The sequence below is a fragment of the Gorilla gorilla genome, chromosome 11 (genome assembly GCF_029281585.2).
Source record: "Gorilla gorilla gorilla isolate KB3781 chromosome 11, NHGRI_mGorGor1-v2.1_pri, whole genome shotgun sequence".
NCBI classification, from domain to species: Eukaryota; Metazoa; Chordata; class Mammalia; order Primates; family Hominidae; genus Gorilla; species Gorilla gorilla.
In genome coordinates this window covers 118814216-118836663 of record NC_073235.2, presented here as the reverse complement: position 1 = coordinate 118836663, position 22448 = coordinate 118814216, and the positions used below count along the sequence as shown (strand labels likewise).

The following is a 22448-nucleotide window of genomic DNA, read 5'->3' as shown; positions in this document are numbered from 1 at the left end:
CGGCAGCTCACGCATGTAATCCCAAAACTTGGAGGCCAAGGCAGGTTGAGCACCTCAGGTCAGGAGTTCAACCAGCCTGGTCAACATGGCGAAACCCTGTCTCTACTAAAAAAATACAAAAATTAGCCAGGCGTAGTACCTCATGCCTGTAATCCCAGCTACTCAGGAGGCTGAGGCACGAGAATCACTTGAACCCGGGAGGTGGAGGCTACAGTGAGCTAGGATCGCACCACTGTGCTCCAGCCTGGGTGACAGAGTGAGACTTTGTCTCAAAAAAAAAAAAAAGAAAGAAAAAAAGAAAAGAAAAGCTGATGCTAAAGTTTCCATGGAAACGCAAATGACATAGAGTAGTTAAAACATTTTTAGAAAAGAACAAAGTTGGAGTGTATCCGAGCACTCTATTTTTTAGTCTTTTTTTCTTAAACTTTTCCTTCTGAGGCCCTTTGTATTAACTTTTTAGTTATGAAATAACAACCTTTACTCTCCTCCTTTCCACCAGACACTCCACTGCATTGCTAGCTTGTCTAATTATGTTTGCTTAGAAGTTCCAGAGACAATCCAGGTATCTACAGAATGTTCCACCACCGGGTTATTACTTGAAGGCTGCAGCTAATTTACAACTCGTCAGGCCCAAGATGGCGCCAACCCATTCAACAGATGCGGCAATAACTCAAGATTATCAGAACAAGTCATGTAGGCCGGCATCACCTTGCAACCTCCCATCACCTGTGTGCACTCCAGACCCAAATTGACTATCAACAGGTCCCAGGAATTTTTGGGTGTGAGAGAAATGTTCTTTGAACTGTGGTGATAATTTTACAACTCTATAATTTACAAAAGATCATCAAATTATACTTACCAGTATATTTTATAGTAGATTTTACTTCAATAAAGCTATTTTAAAAAGTAGAATTAATAAGTGCAATTTATCTAAGAGACTTGTAGAGATTTACCACAGACAGAAGAGAGAAACTAGATGTTTCTATCACAGAATAAGTATGAAAACTTAGACAGCGTATCTTACTCTCAATGCCCCAAGAAAACACTATTGGATTCCAAGAGCAAGGGAACTGTAAAAAAGTAGTTCTTATATGAGCAATGGCTCCTGACTTCAAATGGCTACCAATGAAATACCATATTATCCTGAGTGCTATGGCTGAGCCTCATTACCACTGAGAGACATGAACAGATAACTACAGATTTCAGTAGTTTAATCTGACAGAGGAAAATGAAAACGGGCCTTTAATTATAACTATTAACTGAAGATTTTTCTCCAACCTCTAAAACATAAGGAACCTCTAAAAACAAGTTAAATTTTCTCCCATTTCCAAAGACATCTAAGCTGGTAATATTCTCCAGCCCTGCTGAAACTGTTCTATAAAGGAATTAAACTCCCTTCCCTTTTCTGGCCAAAGAAGCAAGCACGACATTTTTCTAGGTTTTATGTAGACATGCATGGATCTGACAGGCTAACTGTACCAAATTACACTTGCCACTTATTTCTGTGTCAGCATATTTCTTGCCTTGGGCATGCAATTTGAAAGGGGAAGACCCAAACACTTTTATTGCATTTAAGTGGAACTCCTAGCTGTTTCTTGGCTCCTCTTAACACATTTCAGTTGATTAGTGACTATTTTAACAAAAGCCTAACATCCTTTCCTAAATATCTTAATTGGTTAAGAGCGTCTGTTGTTTGCCACCAGCAGTCACTTTAAGTCATTGATTAAAGCAGTTTGCACATCAGCACAATCTGAAACTGGTTTCCTTTTTCAACCAGCTGGGCTTAAGGAGCAATCTTGAAGACAGCCCAATTCAAGGAGAACCAAGTACAATACCCTACATGACATGACAATGACCTACCATGGAAGGAAGAACTGCAGAATTTAATAGGAGGTGGAAAGAAAGAACCAAATTGCCATGAGTAAATCCTTGAACTGCTCTCTGCCTCACAAATCATACTCATTAGCACTTACTGCAAGGGTGAATTCTAAGAGCAAGCTGCAGGCCCTTTCTCCTAAGCACCCAAGAGTTCTGCATTTCCATCAGAACCAATTGTGAGCACCTGCCTTGTTGCACTGATGGCCCAAGTCATTGATGCAAGCTGAAATGATATGGTTTGGATTTGTGTCCCGCCCAAATCTCATATCAAATTAGAGGAGGAGCCTGGTAGGAGGTGAATGAATCACGGCAGAGGACTTCCCCTTTGCTGTTCTTGTGACAGTGAGCTCTTTTGATATCTCATGGTTTAAAAGTGTCTCTCTCTCTCTCTCCTTCATAGAAGATTGGTATCAGGAGTGATTTGGTATATTAAGTAAAGGCTTGAATGGACTCTAGGCTCATCTAGTTATGATGCTGAGAAAGCCTTCATGAATTCCATTTTCAGCCAGATGGGAAATTATTCTTTCCATTTTTAATATAAAAAGAGAAAAATTACTCAGCACATTTAAGGGAAGCAACTTTCCTATGTAGCATGAGAAAACAAAACAGGAACACTGTCATATATTTCATAAGGACTTTTTAAAAAGCTCTCAGGAAGAAATTCAGGTGCTCACTGAGAAATGTAAACTAGAAATCCTAAGCTCCCCACTGATGAAATGGACCCCCTCTTGACAAAGGGGATCCCAGAAAACCTTAACTGAGTTTTTGGTCATGACATGACAAGGGGTCAAGTGCATCTTTTTTTTTTTTTTTTTTTTTTTTTTTTTTGAGACACAGTCTTGCTCTGTCGCCAGGCTGGAGTGCAGTGGCACGATCTCAGCTTACTGCAACCTCCGCCTCCCGGGTTCAAGCAATTTTCCTGCCTCAGCCTCCCAAGTAGCTGAGACTACAGGTGCGCGCCACCATGCCCACCTAAGTTTTGTTTGTTTGTTTTTTTTAGTTTCACCATGTTGGCCAGGATGGTCTTAATCTCTTGACCTCCTGATCCGCCCACCTCAGCCTCCCAAAGTGCTGGGATTACAGCCATGAGCCACTGCACCCGGCCAGGTGCATTTCATTATACCCCTCCTTTTTGCAGTTTAGACACAACCTTCCAGCATTAATGTTAAAATAGGTATCATAAGACTGAGAGAACAAACTCTGTAGTAAACAGGACCTAAGGCCATGCCAGGCAAGGGTTAAGTCGCACCCCCTAAACTTAAAGAATAAACTATGTTCTAACTGCCAAAAGGTCTTTCTTTTTCTTAAGCAGCTAAAAAAGCACTGGTCTTGGGATAAGCAATATTGTTTTTAAAACAATTTGCAGCTCTACCAGATGCTGACTTACTGAACTCTTGTTCCACCAGCCATAACTACAGCTTTGATTGGACAAGAGAGTGATTTCGGTAACTTTCTCCTGTTAAGAAGACCACCAACCACGGACTGGTTCTAGTGGGTTTTACAAAGATAGCACATTTGCATGCTGTGTCCTGAAAAGACCTTTTGATGTACAGGGTCTAACTGTAATATTTAAATGTCAAGTCTTCCCTGCAAGGTGAACATGGGTATTAACGTAACATGCATGTTTAATACTCATGCATCAGGACCACCTTCATGAATATTCATAGCTCCTCCTGTAACCTGCTGAATATGTATGTTTAGTCAATCAGGTCAGCAATAATGCTCTTACCCCAAACCCTCCTTCATAGTGCCTGTCTCTGGGCTTCGGCTGGAGGCCATGTTTCCCAGCCTTTGAATAGACTAGGAATAGCCTTTCCCAGGCTTTCATCAAAAGTCCTATAAACAGGCACAAGGTTTCAGATACGTGACCCTATAATGTTGTTTTAAAAAGTGCAGGAAAAGAAGGCATTAGGAATCAAAAGAAACAGTATGGCTAAGTAAAAAATCCAGTATTTGAAAGAGACACGTGTTTGAATTCCTATGTGATCTTTGGGGAAAATGTATCTCCTCCAATTTTAGTTTATCTATCAGTAGAATGGGGATAATAATACTTACTGTAACTTATATGTGATCTAGGGTCCACTTGGCCTTGCTATTTCCACCTTGCAAGCTGTAACCCTTTATAAGAAATAAAGCTCTCTTTTTCTAAATTTATAGATCTTGTGATTTTTTTCAGTTATCAGAATGTAACTACAGCAAACATGCTTTCATTTTTATGCTACCAGACATTTCTCTTTCTTAATGGATAGCCAGGCTACATTTTACAAGAGCTATATCCTGTAATTAGGGATATTCTGATACAGATTGACAGGAACTTAAAAGGATTTTAAAGGCTGGGTAAGAATAGATGAAAGCCTTTTAGGAAGAGTCGCTGAAAAATGAAAATACTTAAAATGATTATGTGTGTATAATGGTCCTTAGTGTCTATGTCATGTGCTTTTTATTTTTTCTTTTCATCTCTATTTCAATGATTTCATCTAAATTATTTGGCTGCTGAGTTTCATTATATTAAGATGTAAACTTCAGGGTGGTGCTGTGCCATCCAATGAAATATACACAACCAGTAAAAAGGTTTAAGCCACAGAGGCCAAGAATTGGCTCTCTGGAATTTGATCCAGAGTCTTTCACATATTTGCAATTATCTGTGAAAAGTCATCCTAACTACTCTGGGCCTCAGTCCGCCCACATGAAAGATGAACAACACCTTAAAGGCCAATGGTGCATAATTACGATGTCAGATAACACACCCTTTCAGCAAGTATTCTCTACAATTCCAAACACACTGATTTTGTGTTACAATGAGATCACTTGTCCTGATAAATGAGGCATAAAATAAGCCTGGATTGTCAAGTTCTGAGGTTTAATAATTTAAAATGAGTCAAAAAGAAAACCAGTGAAAAACAAGTGAGACATTTAATAAAAATACAAAGTACAGACTAAACCTCTGGAATCCTTAATCATGAATTTTCTCATGATTAGATGTATCAATGCTATTTGGAGAAAGGGCTAAAAAAGTATGTCAAATTCTTTAAGAAAAAAACTTTTATAGGGCTAAAGATGTTTAAAATTTTAGTGACTGTTTGTATTTAGCATCTTTAAGATGCTCAAGGTATTTGAAAGAGCTTATTTTTCTTAAATTTACCAGCGCTGTGTAGAAAAACGCCATATTTTTATCTTCTTATCTATCTGGGCAGAGTATAATTGATTATATAATTCATACCCAAGATTACATGAATCAAGATCAATTTAAAAAAATCACACACACACACACACACACACAAACCCACACACACACACACACACACACACAAGAGAGATTTCTGCTAGATCACAATTCTCGAAGGTTCACTGTTTAGGACTTGACTCCTGGCAGAAAATCACATAACGTATGTAAGCAAACAGCTATGCAAATGGGATAGTGCTATACCATACAAAAACAACACTGAAAACTATTTGGCTTTGATGAGTATCATATTATTACTAATTGTACCATATTCTATCTAGTGCTGAAACTGCTTGGAAAAAGTGAATTTTAGGAAATATCTTTTAAAAATGAAAGGATGTTTCTAGTAAGTGAGATTAAAGAAGGTTGAAGAACAAAGGCAAAAAGACTCTAGGATGAGACGTAATACAAACAAAGTGAAAGGGGGAAAAAATGAAGCGATCACCTTCTAATCAAATGGACAAGTACATATTACTGCTCTCTTGTACATGAGTCAAATGTTAAGGCTGTTTGGGGTCTGTATTATTTCTACTTAGGTCTTCTCTTGACAGACTTTTTTTAAACCAGTCAGGCTCAAGTGAATTCAATTTGGTAACATGGAGCTCTGCCACCCTGTCACTACACACAAGCCTAATACAGAAACTACAATCTCAGTGGCAAAAACAAGGTCCCTGAAAGAGAATCATCTCATTACAAAGTTAAGTTACATTCCATCCTTTTATCTGTCCCCATATATCCATCCTTTCTGGCTCTTAAGATCCTCACAAAACCTGTTTTTGACACACCAAGAACATTCAAGCTATTTTACATTATCTCCCATACTCAGTGGGAATTTATAAATTCAGACATAATCACGCAGGAATTGTCCGGAGGAAAGAAGTAATGTGGCTTTTCCTTCTTGAACCTGCTGTCTATCTTTTGACATTTTATTATTTTATTTTATTTTATTTTATTTTAGCATTCTTCCTAAGTTGGGAAAGCGCAAGGAGCTGAAAATCATGGCATTCCTCCTTAGCAACTCTGTTGATTAGCTGGGTGGAAGATGTCCAAACAAGTGGATAAACTCAATGTAAAGAGCCTCTGGAGACTCTCTGAAACCCACGACAGGTAACAAATCCCAGATGATGGCAATGATGTGCTTATGAATAGTGTATGTAGAGAAACAACCCTACTTTCACAACTGATAGATGATTATCATATATACAGCTGTGGTCAAAATTTTTTCTGAGCTGGGCTTGGTGGCTCACACCTGTAATCCCAGCACTTTGGGAGGCCAAGGCAGGCAGATCGCTTGAACTCAGGAGTTCAGGACCACCCTGGATAACATGGCGAAACCTCATCTCTACAAAAACTACAAAAATTAGCCTGGTGTGGTAGTGTGTGCCTGTAGCTCCAGGTACTTGTGGGGGCGGAGGTGGTAGAATCACTTGAGCCCAGGAGGTAGAGGCTGCAGTGAGCTGTGATCATGCTACTGCACTCCAGTCTGGGCGACAGAGTGAGACCCTTTCACAAAAAAGGAAAAGAGAAAAAAAATTGTTTTCTATTCTAACTCTGTGGTGATAGAATGATGATGGGTAGGGAGAATGGAGGAAAGGGACTGGGAAAAGGGCAGCCAGAAAGAACATGTTTCCTGGGGTTCAGGGCATTGGTTATCTCCTCTCTGCCAGTAAGCTTAGAACAAGATACATCCCTCACACTGAAAACCAGAAGTTAAGAAAATGTGTAGCTGCCTACTATATATAGACTGCTGATGTCGGGGACAGAATCACAAGACTCTCAGTTTGATTATGCTACTATTAGGCCTGAGAAAAAGTAACTACGCCCATATTTTAATTTATAATGATAGGTAGAACAGCCGAGTTCTACCTAAGGGTCAAACAATCTTACCAACTATCTATCGCTGATCGCCCTTTTGACAACTGAATTTTAAAAAATAAATTTACTGGAGAAAAGGGGAAGGGATTCCTGTCTCCCGACTCTGGACAGAAATCTCTCTAAAAGAAGACCACTAGTAGGGAGGGAGAACTCTTTGGGCCTGCAAGAGAAGTGAGTCTTGGCTTATAAAGGGCGTTAGTAAAAAGATGCCCTAGCGGAAAAACAAACAAACAAGATGCCCAAAACAAAGAACAGGACATCAATTCTGGAGCTGGCACCAAGAACGGCAGAAGGGATAAAAGGGAAGCCAAGTTAAAACCACGAGGAGAACTAGTTGCTAATATGCAATCCATTTTCCGACAGCTCTGTGGAGAGTCTGGTTTTGTGACATCACTAGAGGGCTCTGATTCACTAAGTCTTAGACGGAGGTCAGAGGGACATCTTTTGTCGAAATACTAGCAACATGCTGGGTCTCAAAGTCAAATTCAATATAAAAGAACAATCTATTCATCAAAAGTCCTATCAGTAGGTACAAGGTTTCAGATACATGACCTTAAAATGTTGTTTTAAAAAGCGTAGGAAAGGAAGTCATTAGGAATCAAAAGAAACAATATGGCTAAGTAAAAAATCCAGTATTTGAAAGAGACATGTGTTTGAATTCCTATGTGATCTTTGGGAAAATGCATCTCCTCCAATTTTACAGTTTATCCATCAGTAAAATGGAGATAATAATACTAATTGTTAACTTACATGCTATCTAGGGTCCGCTTGCCCTTGCTATTTTCACAAGACTGCTCTGAATCCCCAATCCCATGGCCAGGGGTAAGACATATTTTCCTAAGATGTGAGTAGATTGTCAGTAACCGACTCTCTCCTGGTCTTTTCAGACTCTGGCCTCCTGTGTGCTCAGGTGCTTTCTCTGCTCTGCATGAAATAATGCCAGATACCAAACTGCCAGTTTCCCCAAATACAGCACTTAAACCTGGCATTTCCAGAGTTTTACTGACACTGAGTAATTTGTGGTCATGAGTTTGAAACGTATAGTAGAAGGCCGTGACTGTGCGTAAATTCACCCACTTTGTCTCCCTGCCTCTCCCCTCTTCTTCTAAGACCCTCCTCTCCTAAACTAGCTCCAGTTTTTCTACTTCTATAATGCTGAGGAGCTTCCTTTCCTCCGAAGCCTCTGGACTAGCCAACCAAGTCTGGGGATGGAGACTCATTCTCTACCCTAAGCACTTATCAAAGTTATTTTCCCAAGTAAAGCAATCCTCTCAGAAAATTCTGGCAAAAGCTGTTAAAGCTCTAACATTTTCTTCATTTCTTCACAAGATTTTGCAGAACTGCTAATGCAGGGTAATTAAAATAACATAAAAGTGCTAGCACAATGCCTTGAACATAGTAAATATGAAACCACTAGTGGCTAACATATAATGGTGATGACAGCTAGATTCAGTCCCTGAAAAGACCATGTACACCAACCACAGAGTCCAATCACTTCCAAACGGGGGACCTTGGACTTTGACTGGCTGAGGTAATTGACGACATACGATTGAAAGCTAGGAAAGTCTCAATTTTCCTTCAAAAACACAATAGTCTTGATAGACAAGAGTTCATTGACTTGTCACAGTAGCATCTCCGCCACTTTCCGAGCACCCTGTAACAATATACAGCTGAACAGACAACAGGTATAATACTGTGAAAGTGTCTTGATCACTCCAATACATTAAAGAGAGAAATTCTGAAGTACTGTTTTCACCAATCCTAGAAAACTGTCACTTAGAACTTCAGATCTCCTTCTATTTACATGAGGTTTTGTTTTGTGTTAAAACTCAAAGTTTTTCTCCTATATGGCAACTTTTAGCAGGACAAAAATCTCTTCTTCCATCTCAAAACCAAAAACATATACACCCCACTTAAGAGACTGCAGATTACTATGATAACAAAGCTGTTCTTCCTCTGGAGATTCTCATGGGTTTGGCCTTTGGCATTCCTGCTGACAGGATTTAGCCTGGTAGACTGTAAGCTCTCTCTGAGGCTCAGCTGCTCATGCTTGCCTCTGGACAACAGCACAGTAGATCTGGGGATCTTGCCAGGATTCCTAGACTGCAAGTAGTAAGGTGCATTAGACCTACTGCAGGCAGTAGTGCTTCTAGGCATTTAACTCTCATTTTTGGGCCGGGCACGGTGGCTCATGCCACCGTGGCTCACAGTAATCCCAGCACTTTGGGAGACCAAGGTGGGCAGATCACTTGAGGTCAAGAGTTCGAGACCAGCCTGGCCAACATAACGGAACCCCGTCTGTGCTAAAAATACAAAAATTAGCCGGGCGTGGGGGTACGCAACTGTAGTTCCAGCTACTCGGGAGGCCAGGGTGAAGGCTGCAGTAAGCCGAGATCTCACCACTGCACTCCAGCCTGGGCAACAGAGCAAGATTCTGTCCCCCCAAAAAAAAGAAAAAGAAAAAAAGTAATTTTTGGCCAGGCATGGTGACTTACACATGTAATCTCAGAGCTTTGGGAGGCCGAAGTGGGAGGATCACTTGAGCCCAGATGTCCAATGTTATAGTGAGCTATGATCCTGCCACTGCACTCCAGCCTGGGTGACAGAGCGAGACCCTGTCACTAAAAAAAAAGTCATTCCCCTGCTCCCTGCAGGATGTTGGAAGAGAAAGTTCTATACACACATGAACAAACATAAACACTCACATACGTAGAAGTCAGCTCGCAGACAGGCCAGACTTGGACCAGCAATAATGAATATAATAATTTATATATAAACCTGCAGGATTAACAACTGCCAGTTGCCACCATTTAAAGGGTAAAAATGAACAGAAACCTGAATGCAATCAAGTGAATGAATGTTAGTTCCAGGCCCTCTGTGCATCCCTGAAAGCTATTTTTATGTTAGCCACAGCCTAAATGAGATTCTAGGTACTATCTGATAAGGAAAAGTGACCATGCAGCCATTTTGAGAAGGATTAAATTTAGGGGCAGCATCAAGGTCTTTCTAGGTCTACTATAAATGGGCCACAAACCCTTAGGACTGGAACAAGAATTATGTGTCTCTGAAAATAGGAAGATGTGGCCAGGCACGGTGGCTCACACCTGTTATCCCAGCACTTTGGGAGGCTGAGGCTGGCAGATCACCTGAGGTCAGGAGTTCAAGACCAGCCTGACCAACATGGAGAAACCCCGTCTAAACAAAATTAGCTGGGCATGGTGGCGCACGCCTGTAATCCCAGCTACTCGGGAGGCTGAGGTAGGAGAATCGCTTCAACTTGGGAGGCAGAGGTTGCGGTGTGCCGAAATCACGCCATTGCACTCCAGCCTGGGCAACAAGAGAGAAACTCCATCTCAAAAAAAAAAAAAGAAAAAAAAGGAAGAAAATAAAATAGGAAGATGTGACATAAAAGTGTTTTATTTATAGCTCACGACAAAATCCTAAAAAACTTCAATGAAGTGGAGCTATAAGCGCCAAGGTGTTGGCCCAAAGTTTTTCTGTAGGGAGACCTACAAATTAGTTCCTTTTGGGAAAATCTGTGCTGAGTTCACTTTCATGTGCTCATAATGTTGCCTCAGTGAGCTCCCTAACAAGGGACAACCACAAAGATCTGCCAGTAAAGAAAAATGCTAAAGTGTTACAACAAAAGGCTACAGTTCTTAATCTAGACTTTAAATCAGTTAGCTTAACTAAACAGCTTCTCTTAAATGCAAAGTCAACCACTCACCTTCCTCAAAGCTGGCCTTCTTCTGTTTCACTAGAACACGGAAGTTTTCAGCAGGATTCACACTTCCAACCTAAAATATACCAACAGATGATAAACCTACAGGTTATTTCTCTTTTTAGCAGCACCCCAGGCAATACAAGATGGCTTAATGTGCTCTTATAAAATAAAACCAAAGACAAAGAGAAGGCCTTTTCTATTCATTTTCATTTCCAGGGCTCTGTGAAAGGCCGGCAGATTTCAGTGGTCCAAGAGCTGCCCTCTGTGCTTTCACTCACCTTGCTTTATGAAAGCTGATTTCTTTCCAGAAGGGTCAAAAAAGTATTACAACTCAAGCCACCAGCCAGCCCAGCTGGAAGGCTTTGTGTAGCACAGACTGCCTGTATATCCTGTCAACTAACCAATTAGAAAGCGGAGGATTCTGCAGTGTGGGGTCGGTTTCGAATATATTTGCCCCACTAAGATAACATGAGAAATACAGCTTAATGCCTGATTCACCAAAGTGCCCATTAGTGGGACTGCTGCTGACCCTTTGGCACTGAAGTTTTGGTAGAATATACAAAGCATACCCAGGTTGAACATGTCCTCAGAAAGTAAAAGCAGATTATGTACAAAGATGTACTGCAGTGCTGGGTGAGGAAGTGTGAAAGACGAAACTCTGCCATATTATATGGAACTTTCTGATTATACCTATGTTTTTAATCTGCTGGCCCCAACCCTCACAGGGCCTAAGAACCACTCAGCTCATAAGAAAGAAAACAATGGGGTTCCAAAATATACTAAAGCTTCCAGTTTGCTTAGATATAGGAAGCAGAAAAGCTCTCAGAACAAGATCATGACTTTTTCCTTTACTATTATATATAAAACATCTAAATGAAATCTAAATCATTTTTCACATATTCAATTTTTCTGAGTTTCTGTTTGAGGTGAGAATAAAGGCATGCCCTTTATTCCCTGACTATCCTTCCTAGTATATTGTGTTAAAAAGTTATCGGCCAATTTTTAAGATCTGTTGATTCACACTAATGCTGCTTAGAAGAAGGCACTATTTGGCTGGGTGCAGTGACTCATGACTGTAATCCCAGTGCTTCGGGAGACTGAAGCGGGCGGATTGCTTGAGCCCAGGAGTAACATACTGAGACCCCACCTCTATGAAAAATAGCCGGGTATGGTGGCATGTGCCCTTAGTCCTAGCTACACAGGAGGCTGAGGCTGGAGGACCACTTGAGCCCAGGATTTCAAGGCTGCAGTGAGCTAAAATCACACTACTGTACTCCGGCGTGGGTGACAGTGACAACCTATCTCTAAAATTAAATAAAATATTCTTCCTCCTGGCTGACCAAGATATAAAAATAAATAAATTAATTAATTAATTAATTAAATAAGGTAGTATTTTCAAGTTCCAAAAAATTTCTCATTCAATAAAAATCTCATGTATCAAAGGATACTTTCTTGGGGAAATCCTAAACTTGTGAATCCTGTTCTAAAGTTGCATGTTAGAAAACAGGAAAATTATACTAACTTAAATTGTATGTACTTGAAGATTAAGGCTCGTATCACTAACCCCCACTTATCCTATCATTTTGACTAGTTGAAAAGCTGCAAAATAATGCCAACAGCAAAATCTCAACACTGAGATGTTCCATGTTCTATAAAGAGCTCTATATACCTTATGTCATAGATAATTCTGTAGGCAATTCATGATAATAATTACTTAAAGAAGTATGGAATGGCTCTTTATGGCTTCTATAGAGCAAGGACCAGAGAAAGTGATCATGATCTTACTTGAAAGTGGTAAGAACGGACTAACAAAAATTGACGCACTCTCCCTCAAGCCCCAACCTTCCTGCAAAGGGGGAAGCGCACTTGAAAAGCTTAGCTTACAGAGGTGACACTGCCTTCAGCCAGGCTGGAGACGCTGAAGTGGGCTCCCCCTTGCTCAGTCTTTAATTTTTTAGCTGTAGGTCCATCTTCATGGCTAGAAAATAAAAAAAAAAAATTTCTCTTAGAACAAACAATACAAAACCAGATTGCTATTGTGAAACTTATTTTCCAAGCACCAAAAAAAAAAAAAAAGAAGAAAAGAAAAATAATGAAGAAGAAAAAGAAAAGAAAAACAATAGCTACATGTAGTCCTTCTACAAACAAGCTGCCTCCCTTTCCCAGCCACCGGGCTCCCAAGGGCCTAACTTGAGGCAGCCCTGGCTTTGTTTCACAGCAGTATGAGAATCAGAATTAAGCAATCACATCATAAGGTCCTTGGAAAAGATGAAACTGCAAGCACAGATAATGGAAATTTAACATTTAAGTAAGAAATCCATTTACTCTTCAGATATTATTTTCTAGCTCCTGTCTCAGAATTGGCAGCTATTAGCTTTCCATGTACACAGAAGACCTTTGTGTCTAACAACCCGTTTTCTCCATCATGTATGTTAGAGCTTTATAAGCCTCTGTTTACAACTGTCAAAACTTACTAGACAATCCTTAATTAACTATGCAAGAGCTTTCCCTCTTAAAGAAGTCGTAAACTATAAAAAAAAACTTCCCCAAAAACTTTTAATTTGTTCTTTTATAAACCTATTTCTGTTTTGTGCAATATGCTAACGGTCCAGTAGCATCTGTGTGCTAAGGAAAAGTATATCAAACATCTTGCCTCAAGCAACATGCTGGCTTTAACAGCCTGTCTTAAAGTCAAGAGGAGGTCAAGTTAATTGCAAAAGAGAAGAAAATCAAATCCAAAGACTCTACCTGTAATCTCCCTTAAGCTGCTGAACATAAAGAAATGAAGATTTTTTTCTCCCAGAGAGAAATGCAATCTAGGGCAAAAGCAGCCATCAGAAATGGCTAAATGATAAGAGAATTAGTAACCAAGATCTAGAAATTGTAAAAATTCATTTATTTTAACAAATAAAAATTGTATATATTATCATGTACAAAATGTTTTAAAATATGCATTTATTGTGAAATAGCTAAATTAAGCTAATTATCATATGCATTATTTCATTTACTTATTTTATTATGAGAACAGTTAAAATTTCTCAGCAATTTTCAAGACTAGAATTTCTAAATGTGTTGTTTTTTTGCTCAAAGCCTCAACCTTCAGACAATGAGGCTTGAAAATGAAGTTATTTTAAAAATGAAGCAAAAATAAATTTTAAAAATAAAATGAAGCAAAGAGAAAATAAAACATATGGGCTTCCTCAATTTCAATAATGACTTTCCTCTTAGAGGTAGGTAAAAGAACTAAAGTAATCATCACAGCCATACATCCATGAATTAAAATTTTCACTATCTGGCATCTTTCCCATTCACCACTAAACGTTTTCCCTTTGAGAAGTAGACAAGAGCGAAGTAGAAGACAGAAGGGTGGGAACCAGGAAACATTACAAGGGGTAAGTCACCCAGAACTCTTTTCTTGCAAATAGAATAAAAAATAAACACAAAGCCTTCGTGGAAAAATGAAAGAAAAAAAGGAGAACTCCAAGGTAGAATGAAATTCCATTAGAAGTTGAGTCTGTTTTAAAAAAAAGGTCAGAGCCAGTCATTTCAATTAACCTTTGCCAGTTCTTCCCAAGAGACAAGCCAACAACATTAAACTACTGAAGAGCTGGAGTCAAAAGACCTGGATTCTAGTCTCGATTTTGCCACTGACTAGCCCTGAAATCTTACACCTTCTTGATGGCGTTCACTGTGTACTAATTTTTATCTATCTAGAGTTTAGAGTCTAGTAAGCTACAAACCTCTCTGAGCTTCAGTCTGCTCCTTAGGAAAGCACTATGATGAAAACTACCATCAGTATATCAACTATTCTCTTCCACAAATACAGATTAGCTTATATAGTAGTATTAAGAAGGATTACACATAAAAAGCTAAGTTGTGGGGGAATATGAAGTTGAATCACATGAAGAATTTCTTCAACCCTCCAAAATGAGGTTCTAGGGAAAGAAGGGTAAACAGACACATACACAATTTTCCCGTACCAGGCAAGTAAAAGTAGCCCCAGTCATATGCACAGCATAGTAAAATTTAGTATGGTTAATATTCTCCAGGCCAAAGCATTTAACAGCATTATTAGGAATTTTGCATACACTAAATTCATAATCTCTATGTGAAGTGGGAAAGGGTAATGACTCTCTTCCCTAAATTATCTATGAAGGCGCTAAGCTCTAGAAAGTAGAAATGTATACACACAAGATCACAGTAGACATATAAATGTCAGCAGTTGGTGCATCTGGATGATGAGACCATGGGTAATTTATTCTTTCTCCTTTCTTATTTTCTTTCACAAACATGTATGAATTTTGCAATTCACTTATTTAACCTAATATTTACTGAATATGTACTATATATCAGCCACTAAGCTAGACTCTAAACTCTCAATATACAAAAATCAATATACCATCAACACCTTCAGCCAAATAAAAATTGAAGTATACATATAGACAATTAACAAAACACTGTGATAGGCAGCCTATCTCTTTCAGAGGATAGAAAATAGTTGTATTGGCCAGGCGCGGTGGCTCATGCCTGTAATCCCAGCACTTTGGGAGGCTGAGGCAGGCGGATCACGAGGTCAGGAGATCGAGATCATCCTGGCTAACACGGTGAAACCCCACCTCTACTAAAAGTACAAAAAAATTAGCCGGGCATGGTGGCGGGCACCTGTAGTCCCAGCTACTCGGGAGGCTGAGGCAGGAGAATGGCGTGAACCCGGGAGGCAGAGCTTGCAGTGAGTCACGATGGCGCCACTGCACTCCAGCCTGGGTGACAGAGCGACACTCCATCTCAAAAAAGAAAAAAAAAAAACGAAAAAAAAAGAAAATAGTTGTATTGGGTTAAAGCATAAGGTGCAAAAGCTGGGAAGTAGTGAGAGATGGAGCTAGAAAATACATTAATTAGGAGCATTAAAAAACGTGAGGAAAGAAAATGGTTTTCTCTAGGCAGCGTGCGTGCTGTCTGTCCTCAGTCTGGTGGCTTTGTTGCTGGGCACACTGCTCTCGGCTGATCCCTGCTGAACTGTGGGGACGGTCGCCTGGGCAGGATCCTTCACGACCCCTTCTCTGTTCCTCTGTCATCACGGGGAATAAATCTCTCGAAACTCTCCCCAGAAAGGCGAAAAGATATTCAAAAGCCCTTCTTCCATTTTCCTTCCAGTGGGCACCGAGCCCAGCATTTGCGGCACCCACTGCTGGCAGTCTGGCCAGGTGTCTGTTACCTTGAAAAATGGCTACTGGACAGGATTGTGTGGTTACTCTCATGGACATAGACTTTGTTCCAATGGAGCAGCGGCAAAATCCTCATTTGAGGAATAAATCTTGTGCAGCTGTATAGTACAAATCATGGAAGGTGGTAGAATAATTGCAGTGAGTTATGAAGCTCTTGCATTTGGGGTCACTATATGTAGGCAGATGATGCAAAGAAGTTAAGTCCAGGTCTTCTACTGGCACAAGTTCGTGAGTACCATGGGAAAGCTAACCTCACCAAGTACCGGGAAGCCAGCATTGAAGTGATGGAGGAAGTCTTGTTTTGCTGTGATTGAATGCGTCAGCATCGATGAGGCTTATGTAGATCTGACCAGTGCTGTACAAGAGAGACTACAAAAGCTACAAGGTCAGCCTATCTCAGCAGACTTGTTGCCAAGCACTTAAATTGAAGGGTTGCCCAAAGACCCCACAACAGCAGAAGAGACTGTTTCAGAAAGGTACCTCCACAGCATCATATTGCTTCTGCTTCCTGCCTTTGGAACCTGCTTTGCTTGGTCATGCTGATTCTCCTTGGAATGACTGAAAGGAAACTTAACCTATGGCCTCAACGAATCACAAGGACTCACATGGAAGGATATACAAATGTTCTTATCTTTCCAGGTATATGGATGTTGAGAAGCTGTGAAATCTGTATGAAAGTGTATTTTTCTTTAGATATAACTAGGGCAGGTTAGTGTTATCAACACAAGGCAGAAGGTTGACTGAGCACTTTGTCATTGGTAGCTTAATTTATATCATTGTAACTTAGTGTCTTCGCTTCTTCGTCTATAAGAAGGGTGAGCTTTTTAAAGGGGGACCTCAGGTATAGGGAATTCAGTCATTCAAAATTTCTAATGACTTCTTAGCACATTATCAAATATGGGCTGTGCCAGGCCCTTCTCATTGTATTTTAGTAACTTTCCCCTTCATAGTTATTTTCCCACTCCCTCTGCACCCCACTTACCCTCTTGTACACACCGATATATCAGATCCATCTTAGATGTGTATATATTTTTATTAAGTTACACAGTACTGCTTTATGTATGTGCTTTTTAAGTACAAGATGATATAGGCTATTATAGATCTCATTCTTTTTCTTAATTTTCCTTCAGTGGTGACCTTAGAGATCTGTCTATGTGGATGTTACTTGCAGCATAATCCATGATATGGATCTACCATGTTTACAGACCATTTTCCCCTAGTGACGAGTACACTGGTTGCTTCTAATGTCCTACTGTAAGTTTACATTCCCCCTTAGCAGTACACAGAAGTTCCTGTTTCTCCCATATTCTCACCAACAACTGGTATCATCTAATGTTTAAAAATATTTGCCAATTTTTTTTTTGCTTTGATTTACATTTCTCTGATTACTAATTGAGATTGAAGATCTCTTCATACACTTGTAAGCCAGCTGAGTTTCTGCTCCTGTGATTTGCTTTTTTATAATCTTTGCCCATTTTTCCACGGAAAAATTGAAAAATTATTTTTTGATTTGCCAGGAGGTCCTTGTATATCCTAATTATTAGTTCCTTGTCTTTTTTTTTTTTTTTTTTTTTGAGATGGGAGTCTCACTATGTTGCCCAAGCTGGAGTGCAATGGCTATTCACAGGTGTAATAATGGCTCACTGCCACCTTGAACCCTGGGCTCAAATGATCCTCCTGCCTCAGCCTCCAGAGTAGCTGGGACTACAGGTGTGTGCCATCATGCCTAGCTAATTTTTATATTTTTTGTAGAGATGAGGTCTCACTATGTTGCCCAGGCTTTTATATATTTTTTTATTTTCTACTTGGTTATTGATGTGTTGTGAAATGATAAATGGTTTTTTTTAATAAATTCATTTTTATTTACTTTAAAAAAAGAAAATGGTTTTCTCTAGATAGTTGGATTATGAATAGATGCCTCTTTTCTTTCTGCTTATCTGGATTCTCTCATCTGTGTAAAAGAGTTTGACCTTATGCTGAGGACAATGGGAGGCCATTAGAGCAAGGATTTTTTAATTGGGGGTCCAAAGATGACATCAAGGAATCTGTGAACTACCAGAAATTATATCCAAACTTCAAAACTTAGTATGTTAAAGCATTTTTCTGGGAAGACAGTTCATAGATTTTGTATCAAGTGAGTTCACTGCACTCTCTGTCTTTCACACATGATTAAGAATCACTACTTTTAAGAATTTTAAGCAAGACAGTGATAGGATCAGGTTTGTTTTTTAAACTCACTCAGGTAGCAGCATGAATTGGAAAGGGGTAAGACAAATTAGGGAAATTAGTGAAGAGCTTATGTCAGTGAGGCAGGCTAAAATGAGAAGGCCTACATAAAAGCAGTGGCAGTGGGCGATGCTATTAAGAGCTTACGTTTCTTTTTAATGCTTACCATGTGCTAGTCACTATGTTACACACATTTAAATTATCTCAGTTAAATTTTGCAACAACCCTATGAGTTAGCTATTATCAGCATCCTTTTACAGATGAGCAAACCAAGCCTCAAGAAAGTTTGATCCCTTGTTTAAAGCACACAGTAAAGTGAAAGAACTAATCCTGTACTCACCCATTCTCCTAACCAACCTCCTGGAAGGCAGGCATTTGTTATTGCCACTTGACACTGAGCAACTTGCCAATTTCAACTGCTTTTAAGGGGGAAATGCTTGAGTTTAGCTCCAAATTCGACCCCAAAATCAATGCCATTAACCACCAGACTAACCTTAAGTGAAAGGGTTAGATTTGAGGTAAATGTAATACAACTTGGTAAACCAATTACATATAGAATGTAAAAGAAAAGGAAGACTCCCAAGAAATTAGGTGTCATTCACTGAAATAGAGAATAATAGCATGAAGAGGGGTTGGAAAGGAGCAGGAAGAAGAAAGCAGATAACAAAGCCATTTCTGGCTTACTGAAATGGAGGGGCCTACAGGCACCTAAGCTATTTAGTGGATGGGATAGAAATCTGAGCTGAAGATAGATATTTAGTAGTTTTTGAGGCTCTGAAATAAAAAAGAGGTCTTGGGACATGCATTGCTAAGGCAAAGTGGCATTACAGTTTGAAGTACAAGCTCTGGAGTCAGACTGCCTACGCTTAAATCCTTACTCCAACACTTACCAACTACAATCTTGGGCAAGTTTCTCATCTTCTCTAATCCTGAGTCTCCTGAGCTTGTGGGGGTCAATAGAAGAATCTACTTCATAGGATGGCAACGTGGGTCCAAACAGATAATGTGTGTAAAGCACTTAGCATCATGTAAAGCACTTAACATATTAAGTTTTGAAGTCTGAATATAATTTCAGGTAGTTCACAGATTCCTTGATAATCAATCTTTGGAACCCTGATTAAAAACCCTTGCTTTAATGGCTTCCCATTGTCTTCAGCATAAGGTTCAATAAATGTTTGCTGTTTCTGAGGACAAATCCTACAGAATATCAACACAAAAACACACAAAAGCAGCCCCCACAGGAATCTGAGAGGGAGCTGCCAAAGATTGAAAAAGAAAAATTTGGAGAAGCTGAAGTTAAGACAGATACATGAGTCTCAAGAAAGCAGGAATAACTGACAGTGTCAAGTGCTTCAAAGAGGTCAAGAAAGCAAAGAACCACAAAGCCGAAGTGAATTTAGCAGTTAGTATCTTTTGAAAGATGAGTTTCAAGGATGTGGTGGGGGCAAAAGCTGGTGAGAATGAGAGCTGAGAAAGGTTGCAGAATAGACTATTCTTCTAAGAGCCTGGCTTCTGGAAGGAAAGATAATAATTAGATTAGTAATTAGTAACAGGTAGTAATTAGACGGAAGAAGCCAAGGGGACTATTTTGTGTTAAATGAAAGAAATTTAACATGAGAGAAGAAAGGAGTTAGTGGTAGCGAGGGAGAAGCTAAAAACACAGAAAGAGAGAAGAAATTATTAGTGGCCTAAGGTACCAGATGAGGCAGAAAAAGGAATCCATCCTAGGGAACAAAGTAAGACTCTATCTTGACAAAATATAAAAAACTTAGCCGGTGTGAGTTACTCAGGAGGCTACTGAGGATCCTCAAGTTGGGAGATCACTTGAGCCCAGGAGGTCTAGGCTGCAGTGAGCTGTGACCCTGCCACTGCACTCCAGCCTGGGTGACAGAGAGACACCCTGTCTCAAAAACTAAAATTAAAAAAAAAAACAAGAAAAAAAAGGATCCAGGGCACAGGTAAAGGAATTCACTTTAGGCAGGATGAAATAAATACCCTATTTCACTGAGACAGGAAAAGAAGGGAGGTACATGCAAAAACAGGTATGTTTTGAGATAAGATGGGCCAGAAAACTGTGGAGTTCTCACCTGATACGGTTACGCTTTGCGTTCCCACCCAAATTTTTTTCTCTTTTTTTTTTAAGACAGTCTCACTCTGTTGCCTAGGCTGGAGTGTAATGGTGTGATCTCAGCCCACTGCAAACCTCCGCCTCCTAGGTTCAAGCAATTTTCGTGCCTCAGCCTCCCGAGTGGCTGGATAACGGGCTTGTGCCACCACAGCCAACTAATTTTTGTATTTTTTTTTTTGTGGAGACAGGGTTTCACCATGTTGGCCAGGCTGGTCTGGAACTCCTGACCTCAAGTAATCCACCTGCCTCGGCCTCCCAAAGTGCTGGGATTACAGGCATGAGCCACTGAGCCCAGCCCCAAATCTCATTTTGAATCGTAATCCCCAGGTGTTTAGGGAGACCGGGTGGGAAGTGAATGGATTATGGGGGCGGTTCCCTCATGCTAATCTTGTGATAGTGAGTGAATTCTCATGAGATCTGATGGTTTTATATAAGGTAGTTTCTTCTGTGCTGATATACACTCGCTCTTGCCTGCTGCCATGTAAGATGCACCTTTGCTTCTCCTTCGCCTTCTGCCATGATTGTAAGTTTCCCAAGGCCTCCCCAGCCTTGTGGAACTGTGAGTCAATCAAACCTCTTTCCTTTAGAAATTCCCCAGTCTTGGGTATTTCTTTATAGCAGCATGAGTGATGCTAATACACCACCTATTGGCCTCTACTGTCATTGTCACTACTAACATGCCAGGCACATGACTAGGATTTTTAAAATCATTTACTCCAAACACTGTGTTCTTACTATTTGCTAGGCACTTTGCCAGGTCCTAGGGATACAAGAGTCAACAGCATACACTGCTCGCATTAACCCCCATGACAACTCTATGAGACAGATATTCCTATTATCCCTATTTTACCCATGAGGAAACTGAGGCTTTGAGAGGATATGTAACCTATGCCTAAGGCCACACTGCAGAGCAAGGGGTCTGACTCATATTGGCTGACTCTGGAGTCTGAAGTCTTAACTATTAACCAAGTGAGGATGTCTGCTGAGAGTAAGTGAGAAGGAGTCTTCGTGGACCTGAAAAGAGCAGAAAGCTTTAGACCACCTGCATAAACAGAAATCAAGATCACGTATACATCAGCTGCACAAGCAGGATTAGACCTGAGATGTCCGAATTCTCATGCAAGTTCCCTGTCCAAGAGATGACATTTTCATTTCAAGGGTGTACAGCAACATAAATGGAAGCAATGCTTTTATATGATGAGGGTAATACTTAGTATATTTTGGGACTACAGTGTCAAATGGTGCTCTTATCCTCTTGAAATGAAATCACTTCTAACACCAGGTATTCAACAAGTCCAAGACAAATATCAGATCTTCTCAAAGGTTCAATGTTTTTATAGATAATGATACTATTATTGCTTTAGGTTTTGACTATTGCCTTCCCTCCAAATACATTCCTGGGCCACGAAATGACGTTTTGGTTAATGATGAGCCACATATACAATGGTGGTCTCATAAGATTATAATGAAACTGAAAAATTCTTATCGCCTTGTGACATCAGGGCTGTTGTGACATCATAGTGCAAAGCATTACATTTTCTTTTATTTTTCTTTTTTAATTAAGATGGAGTCTCGCTCTGTTGCCCAGGCTGGAGTGCAGTGGCATGATCTCAGCTCACTGCAACCTCTGCCTCCCAGGTTCAAGAGATTCTCCTGTCTCAGCCTCACGAGTAGCTGGGACTATAGGCACACACCACCAGGCCCAGTTCATTTTTGTATTTTTAGTAGAGATGGGGATTCTCTACTAAAAATGTTGGCCAGACTGTCTCGAACTCCTGACCTCGGTTATCTGCCCACCTCAGCCTCCCTAGGCATCTATCATTAGATATGTTTATATATGCAAATACCTCTTTGTTACAAATGCCTACAGTATTCAGTATAGTAACACACTGCATGGGTTTGTACCTTGGGGACAAAAGGCCATACCACATAGCCTAGATGTGTAGTAGATTCTACCATGTGGGCTCGTGTAAGTACACTCTGTGACATTCGCACAACGAAATTGCCTAATGATACGGTTCTCAGAATGTATCCCTGTCGTTAAGTGAAGGATGACAGTTGCTCAAAGTGCTTTAATATCTGTGTTCATTGTTATAGTATCTCTTGAGATTTTTCTTTAGGTGAAGAAAATCTCATAAAGGTAAAATTATTTCACCAAAATCATATCAA

At 40.0% G+C, this 22448-nt stretch overlaps 1 protein-coding gene across 1 annotated transcript in view; it reads right to left on the bottom strand.

The window, feature by feature from the left end:
* Positions 1 to 22448, bottom strand: part of XRCC5 (X-ray repair cross complementing 5) — a 93891-nt gene that overhangs the window by 33500 nt on the left and 37943 nt on the right. Inside the window, exons 15-16 of the mRNA XM_004033174.3 lie at positions 12585 to 12678; positions 10704 to 10773 (exon numbers count right to left, since the gene is read on the bottom strand). Of these exons, the coding sequence (XP_004033222.2) occupies positions 10704 to 10773; positions 12585 to 12678 (164 nt within the window). The remainder of the gene's footprint in view (positions 1 to 10703; positions 10774 to 12584; positions 12679 to 22448) is intronic.